Below are 14,461 nucleotides of genomic sequence, written 5' to 3'. Positions count from 1 at the left end.
AAGCACCGTTTGAGAGAACCACTGTTACTCTCCCCTTCCACCAATGAGCAGACAGGCTCAGCTGGGGGAAGGAAGCCCTCCGGGACCCTCAGCTAGGAAACACCAGCAGTTTGGACCCAGATTCCTCTCCGCAGTGTGGTCTTAGCCCCCAGGCACTGCTGTGTCCCATGTCACCGGCAAAGGAAGCGCAAGCTAAGGAGGAAAGCCCTCAGCTTGCTTCTCGACTCTTTCTCAAAGCAAGATACTCTAAAAAATAATAATAACAACAAAAATAGGGCCAAAGGGGGAGGGGTGTCAATGTCACGGCCTGAATAAAGTGGCCTGGGAACCTGAACACCAGGACCCAAGCACGCCTGGGGAAGGTCGTCTGCGCAGGCGCGGCAGCCCCTACCTACTGCACACGTGAGCTTCCCCGTGCGCTCCTGGAGCAGGCGTACGATCTGGGCCTTCTGGGTGGGCGCGCAGCGGCAGCAGACCACGGCCGGGCACTGGCAGGCCAGCTCCATGAACTCGTACTCGTAGTACTTGAGGCAAACCTGGCGGGGTCAGGGAGAGGTGGTGCGTCGGCCAAGGCCCCTCCCACACGGCAGCTCCCGGGAGGAGCCTGCTGGCGGGGTTACCCGTGCCCACCTCCAGGGAGTCTCCGGAGATGACTAGGGCACAGTCGTGCTTCCTGCGGAAAGCGTTCAGCTCGAGGTGGGCCTCGCCGCGGTTGGTCACCTGGAAGGAAAGACAGGATGAAGGAGGCCTTGCTCTCCGGAGCTGGTGGAACAACAAACAGTGGCTTCCTGCAGCCTCGTGAAGACCATGGCCGCCGGCCCGGGCCCCCACCCCTCTCCTGCCCCCAGAGCCAGAGACGAATTAGATCCTGTTTGCTATGACTCTGTGGGAATCCGGAGGGCCTGTACGCCAACCATCCCCTCGCACTTCCCGCAGGATGGCTGTGACCCACATAATAAAAATAAGAGCACAAAGCCACTGTGCTTTCATTCTGTGCCAGGCACTGTCCAAATAAGCACTTTTCAAGCATTTTCACCCCATCTGTTTCTCACAAGGACTCTTCGAGGTGCATGATGATAATAGTTCTACTTTACATCTAAGGAAACTGACACAGGGCAAGATTTGTTAGCCTGGCTACCGTGTCACAGCCCATCCACTTCAGAGCAGGCCTTGGAAGCCAGGCATCTAGCAGGGGCTTTTCTAAGAAGGCCCAGCTGTTAAATATGACACACTTTGGGGACCATACAGTCTGTCACAACTACCCAACTCCGCCGCTACAGTGCCAAAGCAGCCACAGACAATATGTAAACAGATGGGTAGATCTTGTGTTTAAATAAAACTTTATTTACAAAAACAGGTGGCTGGCACATGGGCTATAGTTTGCAACCCCTTAATTCTAGAGCATACAGTGTGTTCTCACTATGTGCAATAGTTATGTTCTGGAAAGTTGCTGTGAATACTGAATTAGCGATTTTTAAACCACTGCTCCTGGGGGAGGTACAGGGCTAGCTAGGCTCCTATGAGCCTCTGGTCACAATATTTTTATCCATCAGTCAATACATAACCTCATTTTCTATGTGCCTCTGTTTAAAGACATCTTTGAAAATATGTATTGTTGAAATAAGTCAGAGAAAGACAAGTACTGCATGATATCACTTATATGTGGAATCTAAAAAATAAAACAAACTAGTGAATATGACAAAAAAGAAACAGACCCACAGATATAGAGAACAAACTAGTGGTGACCAAGTGGGAGAGGGAAGCAGGGAGGGGCAAGATAGGGTTACAGGCTACTAAGAGGTACAAGTTACTGTGTATAAAATAAGGGGCTGGTGGAGTCAAGATGGCGGTGTGGGAAGATGCAGAGTTTGCGTCTCCCCACAACTAGGGAACCTGCTGGATGCTGGTGGGGGACCTCAACACCCCAAGAGATGGGAGGAATGCTCAAGCGAACCGGTAAGACGTGAGGGGACTGAGGGGGGGAAGTGGAGGCCAGACAAGACCAGCGCCCCTGAGGGGTGGCTGAGAGGGGGGAGGGGTTCCCACGCCTGGAGGGACCCTCAGGGGCTCGGATGGGGGTGGGATGTACCAAGCGTTTCTCCTGCCCAATCGGCCAGGGAAGTCTGCCTTGCTCTGAGGCCGGGTCCTAAGCCCTCAGAGGCCCCCTCCAGGCCCCATTGGTCCTGGGGGTGTAGGAAGGAGGCCAGGGGAGAACAGGAGAGGCAGGCGGAAGAGGCCCTTGGGGACTGGAGGAGAGCAGCAGAGGGCGTTTGCCCCACCCACTCGAGCCCTGCTGGGCTCCCAGGTGGGGTCCCCCACCCTCTGAGACCAGAGGCAGGAGGCACACCTGGGCCCCTTCTGTTCTGTTGAGCCTAAGCCCCACCCCCTACACCCCCAGGGCCTTTTCCAGCCCTGTGGGTCCTAAGCATAGGCCCTGCCCACCACCCAAACCCCACCCCTGCTTAGGCCCCACCCTCCACAGCCAAGGCCTTTTCCACCTGTTTCTTTTTCTTTCTCCTCCTCTTTTTTACTATTGCGGTTCTGTTTTACCTTCTGGTTGTTGTTTCATCCATATTTTTATTTTTATATTCTTTCTAACATACCTGTTAGTTTCCTAGTCTAATTTTATTTTTTACTTTGTTATTGTTCTTTTTTTTTTTTTTTTTTTTTTGCCACCCCACACGGCTTACAGGATCTTGCTTCATGAGCCAGGGGTTGGGCCGAAGCTCCTGTGGTGGGAGCTCCAAGTCTGAACCACTTGGACTAACAGAGAACCCCAGACCCCAGGGAATATTCACCAGAATGAGGTCTCCTGAAGGTCCTCATGTCGGCACCAAGACCCAGCTCTATACAACAGCCTACAAACTCCAGTTTTTGAAGTCTCAGGCCAAACAACAAGTAAAAAAGGAACACAATCCCACTCATCAAAAAAAAAAAAAAATGAGATGGCAAAAAAAATATGTCAGAGATGAAGGAGCAAGGTAAAAACCTACAAGACCAAATAATTGAAGAGGAAACAGGCAATCCAGCTGAAAAAGAATTCAGACAGTAAAGATGATCCTGAATCTCGGAAACAGAATGGAGGCACAGACTGAGAAAATACAAGAAATGTTTAACAAAGATCTAGAAGAACTAAAGAACAAACAGAGATGAACAACACAATAACTGAAATGAAACATACACTAGAAGGAATCAATAACAGAATAACAGAGGCAGAAAAACGAATAAGTGAGCTGGAAGACAAAATGGTGGAAGTAACTGCCAAGGAGCAGAATAAAGAAAAAAGAATGAAAAGAATTGAGGACAATCTCAGAGACCTCTGGGACAACAATAAACGCACCAACATTCGAATTATAGGGGTCCCAGAAGAAGAAGATTAAAACAAAGGGTCTGGGAAAATATCTGAAGAGATTACAGTAGAAAACTTCCCTAACATGGGAAAGGAATTAGTCACCCAAGTCCAGGAAGCACAGAGAGTCCCATACAGTATAAACCCTAGGAGAAACACACAAAGACACATATTAATCAAACTAACAAAAATTAAATTCAAAGAAAAAATATTAAAGGCAGCAAGGGTAAACCAAAAAATAACATACAAAGGAATCCCCATAAGGTTATCAGCTGATTTTTCAGCAGAAACTCTGCATGCCAGAAGGGAGTGGCAGGATATACTTACAGTGATGAAAGAGAAAAACCTATAACCAAGATTACTCTACCCAGCAAGGATCTCATTCAGATTCAACAGAGAAATCAAAAGCTTTCAGACAAGCAAAAGCTAAGAGAATTCAGCACCACCAAGCGAGCTTTACAACAAATGCTAAGGAAACTTCTCTAGGCAGGAAACACAAGAGAAGAAGCAGACCCACAAAAACAAACCCAAAACAATTAAGAAAACGGTAATAGAAACATACATATTGATAATAACCTTGAATGTAAACGGATTAAATGCCCCAACCAAAAGACACAGACTAGCTGAATGGATACAAAAACAGGACCCATATATATGCTGTCTACAAGAGACCCACTTCAGACCTAGGGACACATACACACTGAAAGTGAAGGGATGGGAAAAGATATTCCATGCAAATGGAAATCAAAAGAAAGCTGGAGTAGCAATACTTGTCTCAGATAAAATAGACTTTAAAATAAAGACTGTTAGAAGAGATAAGGAAGGACACTACATAATGATCAAGGGATCAATCCAAGAAGAAGCTATAACAATTATAAATGTTTATGCACCCAAAATAGGAACACCTCAATAAATAAGGCAAATGCTAACAACCCTGAAAGTGGAAATCGACAGTAACACAATAATAGTAGGGGACTTTAACGCCCCACTTACACCAATGGACAGATTATCCAAACAGAAAATAAATAAGGAAACACAAGCTTTAAATGACACAATAGGTCAGATACATTTAATTGACATTTATAGAACATTCCACATGAAAGTGGCAGAATACACTTTCTTCCCAAGTGCACACAGAACATTCTCCAGGATAGATCACATCTTGGGTCACAAATCAAGCCTTGGAAAATTTAAGAAAACTGCAATCGTATCAAGCATCTTTTCTGATCACGTGATGAGACTGGAAATCAATTACAGGGGGAAAAAACTGTAAAAAAACACAAATACATGGAGGCTAAACAGTGCACTACTAAATAACCAAGAGATCACTGAAGAAATCAAAGAAGAAATTAAAAAATACATAGAGACAAATGACAACAAAAACACAATGACCCAAAACCTATGGGATGTAGCAAAAGCAGTTCTAAGAGGGAAGTTTATAGCAATTCAGTCTCACCTCAAGAAACAAGAAAAATCTCAAATAAACCATCTAACCCTACACCTAAAGCAACTAGAGAAAGAAGAACAAAGAAAACCCAAAGTCAGTAGAAGGAAAGAAATCATAAAGATCAGAGTAGAAATAGATGAAACAAAAATGAAGAAAACAATAGCAAAGATCAATAAAACTAAAAGCTGGTTCTTTGAGAAGATAAACAAAATTGATAAACCCTTAGCCAGACTCATCAGGAAAAAAAGGGAGAGGATGCAAATCAATAAAATTAGAAATGAAAAAGGAGAAATCACAACTGACACGGCAGAAATACAAAGGATTATGAGAGACTACTACGAACAACTATATACCAATAAAATGGACAACCATGAATAAATGGACAAATTCTTGGAAAGGTGCAATTTTCCAAGACTGAATCAGGAAGAATTAGAAAATATAAACAGACCTATCACAAGTAATGAAATTGAATCTGTAATTAAAAATCTTCCAATAAACAAAAGTCCAGGACCAGATGGCCTCACAGGCGAATTCTATCAAACATTTAGAGAAGAGCTAACAGATTATTCTCAAACTCTTCCAAAAACTGCAGAGGGAGGAACACTCCTAAATTCATTCTACAAAGCCACCACCCTGATACCAAAACCAGAAAAAGGTATCACAAAAAAAGAAAATTATAGACCACTATCACTGATGAACATAGATGCAAAAATCCTGAACAAAATACTAGCAAACAGAGTCCAACAACACATTAAAAGGATCATACACCATGATCAAGTGGGGTTTATCCCAGGGATGTGAGGATTCTTCAATATATGCAAATCAATCAATGTGATACACTATATTAACAAATTGAAGAATAAAAACCACATGATCATCTCAACAGATGCAGAAAAAGCTTTTGACAAAATTCAACACCGATTTATAATAAAAACTCTCCAGAAAATGGGCATAAAGGGAACCTACCTCAACATAATAAAGGCCATATATGACAGACCCACAGAAAGCATCATAATCAATGGTGAAAAACTGAAAGCATTTCCTCTAAGATCAGGAACAAGACAAGGATGTCCACTCTTGCCACTCCTCTTCAACATAGTTTTGGAAGTCCTAGCCACGGCAATCAGAGAAGAAAAAGAAATAAAAGGCATACAAATTGGAAAAGAAGAAGTAAAACTGTCACTGTTTGCAGATGACATGATACTATACATAGAAAATCCTAGATGCCACCAGAAAACTACTAGAACCAATCAATGAATTTGGTAAGGTTGCAGGATACAAAATTAATGCACAGAAATCTCTAGCAATCCTGTACACTAACAACGAAAAATCAGAAAGAGAAATTAAGGAAACAATCCCATTTACCATCACAACAGAAAGAATAAAATACCTGGGATAAACCAACCTAAGGAGGCAAAAGACTTGTCAGAAAACTATAAGACAATGATGAAAGAAATCAAAGATGACACAAAGAGGCGGAGAAATATACCATGTTCTTGGATTGGAAGAATGAATATTGTGAAAATGACTGTACTACCCAAAGCAATCTACAGATTCAATGCAATCCCTATCAAACTACCAACGGCATTCTTCACAGAATTAGAACAAAAAAATTTTACAATTCGTATGGAAACACAAAAGACCCTGGATAGCCAAAGCAATCTTGAGAAAGAAAAACAGAGCTGGAGGAATCAGGCGCTCTGACTTCAAACTATACTACAAAGCTACAGTAATCAAGACAGTATGGTACTGGCACAAAAACAGAAACATAGATCGATGGTACAGGATAGAAAGCCCAGAGATAAACCCACGCACATATGGTCATCTAATTTACGACAAAGGAGGCAAGAACATACAATGGTGGTTCTTCAATAAGTGGTGCTGGGAAAACTGGACAGCTACATGTAAAAGAATGAAATTAGAACACTCCCTAACACCATACACAAAAATAAGCTCCAAATGGATTAAAGACCTAAACGTAAGACCAGACACTATAAAACTCTCAGAGGAAAACACAGGAAGAACACTCTTTGACGTAAATCACAGCAAGATCTTTTATGACCCACCTCCTAGAGTAATGAAAATAAAAACAAAACTAAACAAATTGGACCTAATTAAACTTCAAAGCTTTTGCACAGCAAAAGAAACCATAAACAAGATGAAAAGACAACCCTCAGAATGGGAGAAAATATTTGCAAATGAAACAATGGACAAAGGATTAATCTCCAAAATATACAAACAGCTCATGGAGCTCAATATCAAAAAAAACAAACAATCCAATTAAAAAATGGGCAGAACACCTAAATAGACATTTCACCAAATAAGACATACAGATGGTCAAGAGGCACATAAAAAGATGCTCAACATCACTAATTATTAGAGAAATGCAAATCAAAATTACGAGGTATCACCTCACGCCGGTCAGAATGGCCATTATCAAAAAATCTAGAATCAATAAATGCTGGAAACGGTGTGGTGAAAAAGGAACCCTCCTGCACTGTTGGTGGGAATGTAAATTGATACAACCACTATGGAGAACAGTATGGAAGTTCCTTAAGAAACTAAAAACAGAACTACCATATGACCCAGCAATCCCACTACTGGGCATATACCCTGAGAAAACCATAATTCAAAAAAAGACATGTACCACAATGTTCACTGCAGCATTATTTACAATAGGCAGGACATGGAACCAACCTAAATGTCCATCAACAGATGAATGGATAAAGAAGATATGGCACATATATACAATGGAATATTATTCAGCCATAAAAAAACCCGAAATTATTTGTAGTGAGGTGGACGGACCTAGAGTCTGTCATACAGACTGAAGTCAGAAAGAGAAAAACAAATACTGTATGCTAACACATATATATGGAATCTAAAAAAAAAGGTACTGATAAACCTAATGGCAGGGCAGGAATAAAGACACAGACATAGAGAATGGACTTGAGGACACGGGGGTGGAGGGAGAAGCTGGGGCGAAGTGACAGAGTGGCATGGACATATATACACCACCAAATGTAAAACAGACAGCTAGTGGGAAGCAGCCCCATAGCACAGGGAGATCAGCTCGGTGCTTTGTGACCACCTAGAAGGGTGGGATAGGGAGGGTGGGAGGGAGGCTCAAGAGGGAGGGGATATGGGGATATATGTATGTACACAGCTGATTCACTTTGTTGTACAACAGAAGCTAACACAGTATTGTGAAGCAATTATACTCCAATAAAGATCTATTAAAAATTTTTAAAATAAAATAAATAAGCCACAAAGATATACTGTACAGCACAGGGAATATAGACAATATTTTATAATTATAAATGGAATATAACTTTTAAAAACTGTGAATCAGTGTGTTGCACACCTGAAACATATAATATTGTACGTCAACTACACTTCAATAAAAAAAATTTTAATTAAAAAAATATTTATTATTGATTCATTAACACTAGACTCATGGCCAACAGGACCATGACTCATGCCTGGAGGAAGCTTATCTCCGGGAGGCTCATCACAGCCTTCCTGCACTCAGGGATATGGTCAGTTCCCAGCTCTGTGCTGGGGGCCACGTTAAACAGTGAAACTGCTAACAAGAAAACCCACAAAAATGCAAAAAACGTGGCACTGAGTAGACTGAAAAGGACCCTTGCGTCCGCCTGAGAGCTGAGACAGGAAGGCAGAGCGGGCTTCCCTAGTGGTGCAGTGGTTAAGAATCCGCCTGCCAATGCAGGGGACACGGGTTTGAGCCCTGGTCCGGGAAGATCCCACATGCCGTGGAGCAACTAAGCCCGTGTGCCACAACTACTGAGCCCGGGTGCCACAACTACTGAAGCCCGCGCGCCTAGAGCCCGGGCTCTGCAACAAGAGAAGCCATCGCAATGAGAAGCCCGTGCACCGCAACGAAGAGTAGCCCCCACTTGCTGCAACTAGAGAAAGACCACACGCAGCAACGTAGCCAAAAATAAATCAATAAATAAATTTTTTAAAAAACGGCAGAGCGTCGCTCCTCTCCACCTCAGTTAGGAACTCACTTGTCAGATGACTCAAACTTTCCACTGCTGTGTATGCGTCCATATAGGGCTCTGAAAGCACCTCGAGTATTGATTTTCGGGTTACAAACAAGTTTTAGCGAGTGGGTGAATTTGCAAATACAGAATCCATAATGAGGCTCCACTGTATCTGTCTCTACACGATGCTGGTTGTGCTAGTCCCGAAACTGCTGGATTTCATAAAGCTTCAATGGGCTATAGACCAAAGGCAGGGGTATGGGGGGAGACCCCCAAAACATCTAGATCCAGTTGTTTGGCTTGGTAGCTCTGATGACAGATAAGTAGGACCACCACATCTGGCCCCAGAGGGGACCTAGTGCCCCTCCCAACTCCCAACTCAATAAGGCCAATCACCATCCTTGGCCTCAAGCCCTGGAGCAGCTCCTTGTGCCCGCACTGCTTGGGCCAAGTGCTGGCCACCGGGGCAGGGAATTCTCATTTGCCACCCAACACGCCTCCTTCTAAAGGTTCCTCAAGGGTTTCCTTCAGGAGGGAAGACAGGCCAGTATCTGCGATCTGGAACTGATTTCCCACCCAAGGAGTTGGCTTTGAAGGGTTCAGGGAAATCCCAGACTTGAATGTGCAATTTCACACGTATGAGCTCATCTGCATCCTTCACGCTGATCACACCTAACTCCCGTCAGCTCCTCAAAGGGACCACAGCCAGCACCGGGTTAAGAACACAGATTAACATGGGGCGGTAACCAGGCGCTCCTGCACCACCACCGGCAGGAATCGTTGAGCCTCGCCTGGGTCACTCAGTGATCCCACCCAAACCAATGACGTGAGCTCCCGCCACCACCCCCCCAGGGGTCCAAGCGAGGCTATGAGGTTACAGGGCAAACGGCAGCATCACCCCACAGGGCCCCAGAGCAGACAACGCTTTACCAGCCGAAAAACGTGGATGTCTTGGTTTCTGGTCACCAGATGTGCATTCTTTGCTGTGCATGTAGCTGTCTCCAGCTTGTCCCCCGTCAGCATCCAAACCTGAAATTACCGCATGGAAGGGGTCCCCTTGGTTAGCGTTTTGAGGCTAGCCTGTCGCCTGTGTCAGCCGAGTTTCCAAACACATCGAGCTGAACTTGATACGTTCCATTTACCTCCTTGAGGCCTACACTGTCCCCAACGAACCACAGGAAAGGCCCCAGTTCAAGGGCTTCAAGACCTTGGGCGTCTGCCGCTGGTGGTAGCAAAAGCTGGTGTGGCACTTTTGAAAAGCTGGCCACATGCTGCAGTAGACGTCGTGAAGCTCAGCCTCTGCCCTCCTAATCCCCGTTCCGGAAACTTTTCTTAAAGCAATAAATAATCTCAAAGAAGGGGAAGGCTGTATGGACGAGGGGTCACTTCCACGTCCCACAGGAAACACTGATTTGTCACGTTCCACAGGGTCTTTCTACGCGGCCGGATGCCCCCGAGCAATCTCAGGGGGCTGAACCCTAACTAAAACGCCGCCAGGAAACGTGCCAGGTCCTTCCTCGCCTCGTAACTGAGCACTGTGCGCCTCAGTGTGGCGGGCTCAGAGAGGGTAGGTGACTTGCCCAAAGCCACAGAGCTAGTTCCTGTCCTGACCAGGCCCAGAACCCAGGTCTTCAGAGTCTAAACGGATGTGCTTCCTACCCTGCTGATTCACCCATTAACCCTCTGCTCCCTCTGCTCCCAGTGGGGAAGTGGGGTGGGGGCCTTAGAGTCATCGGACAAAGGATATCTTGGCAGCAGGGGAAGCGCAGGAAAGAAAATAACCACAAAGGTTCCCCGAGTGTTCACCGTGCCGGGCACCTGTTAAGTGCTGTGCGTGTTCCTTCAGAGTAACTTTATGAGGTGGGAAACGGAGGCCCAGGCCTCATCCGTCCTGCTGACGTCGCCCCGCTCAGCCCACGGGCACTCGCGCCAGATGCGGGCCCAAGGACGCAGCCCAGAGCTGCTCTGGGCAGAGGCAGGCAGCTTAACCTACGTTATTTTCAGGAGCTTCTAGCCGAAGAGTTTGCTAATCCCTTGCTTGGGTCCGCTGAGATGGAGCCCGCTCCCCAGACGCCCTCTACTGGCGTCCCCGGATTAAACTACCAGATATGTACTTTTTGGCCCCAAACAAGAATGTAAATACGGCAGTTCGTTGGGGCAGATGGTCACTCTGTTGGGTGGTCATTCAGTTACCCAGACCAAAAGACAGATTGGTTGGCTGGCCGGACACTCAACAAGAATATAACAAACACCACAAATGCGCGGGACACAGCTGGTCCTGAGAGCTAAGGAGATGCTCTCGGTCCTGTCTCCATGGAGCGCGGCAGCAAAAGCGGACACACAAGACGTCTTCCACAGCTGTCGAGGATGGGAGGGCTACAGGTCACTGTCCGAGCCCGGTTCCCTGTCACTATTTCCATCCTCGGCCCCGCCTCCCCCCATCTCTAATTTTCACCCTCCGCTGACGGGATCACTGGTCTAGGTCTGGAATTCACTGCCATGTGGCAACCTATTTCAGCAGTGGGTCCAGGCAGGCTCACCCTACCTTGATGCCGGCGTTCCTCAGGGTCTCCAGGGTGGGCCTCACGTCCGCCTGGAGCTGGTCCTCCACCCCTGTCAGGCACAGCAGCTCCATCTCCATCTCCAGGCTCTCGATCACTGTGGCCACTTTGAGGGAACGGTCGTGCACACTCAGCTTGGCCTGGACATAGCGGGCCTGGGACACACCAGGGGACACTGTCACCACTTAGGATGGAGAGGTGCAAGGCGGACCAACTGGCAGTGGGAGCGTCTCATCCCCCACACAGGGCAGGGACCCCAGCACCTGGGTGAACCTCAAAGGGGTGAAACTGAGACCTCCAGCCTCCTTCCCAGTTTATCAGTCCAGACGCTGGAACTGGAGAGACCGGAGCTCCACCCTTTGCTCTACACTCACCTGCTGTGCAACTTCTAGCAGGTCACTTAACTTCTCTGAGCCTCAATTGTTTTCCTCCCCGAAGAGGCAATAACGGCCCCAGCTTCACTGGGTTTTTACAAGGATTAGTACAACTCGAGACCTCAAAAGACGGTAGCTTCTCCCCACACAGCATATGCTCTGTAACCAAGAACTCTTGACCACCAGGTTGTCTAAAGACAAAGTCTTACTTCCAAAGCCCATCGACCCAACCCTTCTGTTTATCCCCTCTTTACGGTGTTAACAAAGATACAGCAGTCACAAAGCATATGCCTTTAAAACTGAAAGAAAGGTAGAATTTTATCAGGGCTAGAACTCTCGTTAAATAAAACTTTACAAAGAACTCAAGCACATAAAAGTGACAGACCCAAGCACAGTTTCTCTGGGTGGAGCAGGACAAGGGCCGCAGAAGCCTTTCCCCCAACCTGGTCTCTCTCCCCTTCAGTCACGTGTAAACACATTCATTCAGCTTTGTGCCAGGACTGGGGGTACAACAAGGACCCTCCCCCTCAAGGAACACACAATCCATGGGATGAGATGACAATTAACAAGACATATTTATACTGGAAGTCTTGGCAGTGAAAGTCAATGATCGAGTTCAAATCCAACATCTTTTACAGCTTAAAAAAATTAGGGCTTCAAGAAGGTTTACAATTTCAAATTTGAATGTTTCATTTCATATTTTTCAAAAGGTTTATAATGCCTATCGTAAGTGTTGGGGTACAAGGGCAAACCAAACTGATAAAGTCTCTGCTCTCAAAAAGATTTTATTCCAGAAAGAAGCTATCAAAAAGAATGTGAGGGCTTCCCTGGTGGCGCAGTGGTTTAGAGTCCACCTGCCGATGCAGGGGCCACGGGTTCGTGCCCCGGTCCGGGAAGATCCCACATGCCGCGGAGCGGCTGGGTCCGGGAGCCATGGCCGCTGAGCCTGTGTGTCCAGAGCCTGTGCCCCACAACGGGAGAGGCCACAACAGTGAGAGGCCCGCATACCGCAAAAAAAAAAGAATGTGAAAATACGTACATAAAGTCATTACAGCTGGTGATAAATGCAGTGAAGAAAGTTCAACAGGGTGACAACGGGGAGTGATGAGGCGGGGCTGCTTTCATGGGGGATCCAGGAAGACTTCTCAGAGGAGGCGGCATTTGAGCTGAGACCCAAAGGAAGTGAGGGAGGACAGTACTAGGCAGAGAGAAGAACCTGGTGTGCTCAGAAATGACGTGCGTCTGGCCAGAGCAGAATGAGGGAGGGGAAGATGGGGAGGTGAGTGGGGCTAAAAAGGAAAAGCAAAGTCACAGAACCACTGACCTCGAAGTCTTGATACTGCTCCTCTGCTAGAGATTTCTTCGCCACCACAAGCACCCGCAGCCCTTCCCGGGCCATGTTTCCACACTGAAAAGCAAACCCTGGTCAGCGGAGAGCCGCACTGAGGGCTCTGTATCCCGGACTCTCTCTGGGGAGGGCTGGAGGCTGAAGTGGACGCCCCTCCCGAGGGGACAGTGCGATGGTAAATCAGAACGCTGCTTTCCCCTGAAGCAGTCTCTCTCAGCAAACCTTCCAAAGGGGGCTCAAAATTTAAGTCAATGCAGTAAGATCTCAGAGACTAATCTGGATTTCAGGCTCGTTGGAAAAACTGAACCTTTGACAAGAGCACTTTCCCAGATGACCACAGCCAGTGATACTGAAAGGCGGCTGTTTCCACACGGTCCCACAAAACATAGCTGTCAAGTGAAGAATATTCCAACACGTTCAACGCACAAAGTGTGATGCTGTCAGGAAACACATCCCGGCCCGTTTCATTCACCTGAGTTACCTGCCTGGCCCCTGTCGGCATTTGGGTTTGTTACTCACTAATTGGAAATATGATATTACTGAACATAAAATGTGAATTCTGCACCTGGAGATGGGAGATGAAACAGAAACGGCCTGACAGACTGGAGAGTTCCTTCCCTCCCTGCTGCAGCCAATTCCCACGTCACAATCCGGGACAAGGCGGCCTGTGACGGGGCCCCATGATGCCCGCCTCCTGGTACCCACACCCTTGTATGTTCACCTGCCCTGAGTGTGCACTGGACCCAGTGCCTTGTTCCTAACAGACAGAATGCGGCAAAGTGAGGGGAGGTCGTTTCCAAGAAGGTCACTTCTCTCTGTTTCATCTCTCTGTTTCACTTCTCTCTGTTTCATCCACATGGCAAGGAACGTGGCTGCCTCCGGCCTAGAGGCACTGAGGAGCTGAATCCTGCCCATGACCACTTCCCAGTGGGCTGGGAAGGGGGGTCCCGCCCCAGCTGAGCCTTCAGATGAGACCCCAGCCTCGGGTGACCCCTTGACCAAAGCCAAAGAGACCCTGAGCTGAGGACCCAGCCAAGCTGTGCCTGGATTGCTGATTCGCAGAAACTGTAAGAAATTACACGCGTCCTCCTAAGCTGCTACGTTTGGGGGTGATTTGTTACATAGCCCCAGAAAACGCATGCAGGGACCCACCTCACTATTCCATGCAAGGGACAGACTCCAGGACACGCATCCGAGGCCCCGTTTCCACACCCCACGTCACGCTTACCTCTTCCTCCAGCCAGTCGTTGTACTGCACGATGCCAGCCATGACGACATCCGCTCCCTTCATGTAAAACGTAATCTCCCCGGTCGATTCATCCTAGAGGGAGGGCCGGGAGGAATGAACACCCAAGAGGAACACTTGGTCCCGCTC

General features: G+C 46.9%; 1 protein-coding gene across 7 annotated transcripts in view; it reads right to left on the bottom strand.

The window, feature by feature from the left end:
- The window catches only part of ATP9A (ATPase phospholipid transporting 9A), a 132,738-nt gene that overhangs the window by 15,508 nt on the left and 102,769 nt on the right, over nt 1-14,461 (bottom strand). For all 7 annotated transcript variants that reach the window (XR_003428694.1, XR_003428695.1, XR_003428696.1 and 4 more), the window contains 6 exons: nt 14,315-14,407; nt 13,063-13,146; nt 11,349-11,519; nt 9,734-9,832; nt 631-720; nt 392-536 (listed from right to left, as the gene is read on the bottom strand). Coding sequence is in view for 4 of the 7 variants with exons in the window: in XM_027086974.1 (XP_026942775.1) it covers nt 392-536; nt 631-720; nt 9,734-9,832; nt 11,349-11,519; nt 13,063-13,146; nt 14,315-14,407 (682 nt within the window). In the remaining 3 variants the exon portion in view is untranslated. The remainder of the gene's footprint in view (nt 1-391; nt 537-630; nt 721-9,733; nt 9,833-11,348; nt 11,520-13,062; nt 13,147-14,314; nt 14,408-14,461) is intronic.

The sequence above is a fragment of the Aethalodelphis obliquidens genome, unplaced genomic scaffold, assembly GCF_003676395.1.
Source record: "Aethalodelphis obliquidens isolate GAN/ISIS:26980383/991018 unplaced genomic scaffold, ASM367639v1 scaffold57, whole genome shotgun sequence".
Classification (NCBI taxonomy): Eukaryota; Metazoa; Chordata; class Mammalia; order Artiodactyla; family Delphinidae; genus Aethalodelphis; species Aethalodelphis obliquidens.
Note: the sequence above shows the minus strand (reverse complement) of the source record. Positions and strands in the feature narration are given on the sequence as shown.